We start from the raw sequence: 1,950 nt of genomic DNA, 5'->3' as shown, positions 1-1,950 counted from the left end.
CTTTCATGTCATACCCCACACTGCCCTCTGCAGCAAATGCTACTGGTCGCACCAACCAAAATCCTATTCTACCTGAAAGAGAACGAGGTATGTATGATCATTTGCGGGTTGTTTTGTTTTTGTATGATTGCTAGGCAACGGCACTGCTAGCTCGTATCGGAGTGGCGTACAGTAGCGTACACCATACGTGCGGTTCGTCGTGTGAGGATTGGTTTAGTGAGCTATTCGAAGTGGCGTACAGTAGCGTACACCATACGTGCGGTTCGTCGTGTGAGGATTGGTTTAGTGAGCTATTCGAAGTGGCTTCATGTGCAGAGGTTCGCCTGCATGGATATGTATCTGTGACCTAGTTCAATTGCAACGATACGCACTCTAGTGCGTGTGTGTGTGTTCGTGTGTTCGTGTGTGCATGTGTTCGTTTGTGTGTGTGCATTCGTTCGTGTGTGTACGTGTAGGTGTGTATGTAGATCTGAGTGACTGTTGACACCGATTGTACGGCATCGCATCCGTTTCTGAAGGCTCCGGCCACAACATCTGGAAGTATTGAGTGCCTATAAGCACATAAGAACCCCCCCCCATATGGCGTAACCACTTAAGATTACCACTTACATACCCCAATAAGGCATAACCACTTACGATCACCACTAACATACACCCCATATGTATCGCTTCTCAACCACCCCGCCCTAATCCATTTCGCAGGAAACATTTAAAACATTTATGGAGCTGGAAGAGGAATCCGTGGGCTACGATTTAATCATGGAAACCATTAGTTGTAAGTCAACCATGTATATTTAAGTCAAGCATTTATTTTTATGTCAACCATGTATATTGAAATTCTATCCGTTCTGGCGCCAATACAAATTCGATCGACCTAATTGTCTGACTGTGTGACCACTCTGTTATACGCAATAGTGAAATCTCGATGAATCGTCTGAGTCCTAGTACCCATACCCTGCTTGTTCTAACACTGATTCCCATTTTAATCCACCCTATTTTCTTCCCATCACCCCGTTTGTTCTAACCTTGATTCCCATTTACTCGACCTGATTTTTTCTGGCGTGGGCTCCAAAATTCATAACAGGCAACAGCGAAACAGCAATGAAACATTTAGTAGTGGAGCAGATGGGCAAGATGGGGCTGCTGAGTCAGATCATCGAACGGTGTGTGCGCGAAGACGAGGACTCGTCATCGGGTGCCGTGACGGCGTTAGATAGAATATTAGAAGGTAAGGTAGTGCTTGCATGTGGGGCTCTGTTTGTGATGTATAAATATATGTATATATATAGGTATATGTATTTGTATTTGTATATGTCTATATATATAATATATATTCAGCTTCTTGTATGATTTGTTTTCTCGGCATTGTGCATCTGCCTTTTTATTCTTCTTAAACAAGTACAATCCACTTCAACGACTTCATACCAACCGATATCCCTTTTTGTATATTTATTCTAATTTTAGAATCAGGCAAAGGCGTCGGATACCACAAAGTTATTGGGCCGGAAGAGGCGATAAAAACTCGTCTATCCGAGTTAGTCGATGTATGCCAGATTTATGGGATGAGTGCTTGGGTTGTAGTTTCTGCTTCAGAGTTTAACACTTGCGTTTGATTTATATGGGAATAGACCTCTGTATATCTATATCTATATCTACATCTGTATGTATATATATATAAATACATATATGTGTGTGTGTCTCTGTCTCTGTCTGTGTCTGTGTATGCGTGTATATATGTGTTTATACAGCATTGAACCAGGCTCCCGCTTTGTGGGCTATAATGGGTACGTGCACCACAACAGTGACGTTATGCATGGGTATCCCTGGGAGGTCTACCCACAACAATGACTTTATGCATGGGTGGCCCTGGGAGGATTACCCACAGCAGTGACGTTGTGCATGGGTATCCCTGGGAGGTCTACCCACAACAATGACGTTATGCATGGGTGG

The 1,950-nt window shown here is 43.4% G+C and overlaps 1 protein-coding gene across 1 annotated transcript; it reads left to right on the top strand.

Annotated features, from left to right (window-relative positions):
* Window positions 1-34: 34 nt before the first annotated feature.
* Window positions 35-1,228, top strand: SARC_15030 (hypothetical protein; the record flags this gene model as incomplete). Its single annotated transcript, XM_014290839.1, has 3 exons — window positions 35-87; window positions 703-775; window positions 1,085-1,228. Coding segments are annotated over 3 exons (270 nt in total), but the record flags the coding sequence as incomplete, so codon positions are not given.
* Window positions 1,229-1,950: the final 722 nt, after the last annotated feature.

The sequence above is a fragment of the Sphaeroforma arctica genome (assembly GCF_001186125.1).
Source record: "Sphaeroforma arctica JP610 unplaced genomic scaffold supercont1.5496, whole genome shotgun sequence".
Taxonomy (NCBI): Eukaryota; class Ichthyosporea; order Ichthyophonida; genus Sphaeroforma; species Sphaeroforma arctica.
Note: the sequence above shows the minus strand (reverse complement) of the source record. Positions and strands in the feature narration are given on the sequence as shown.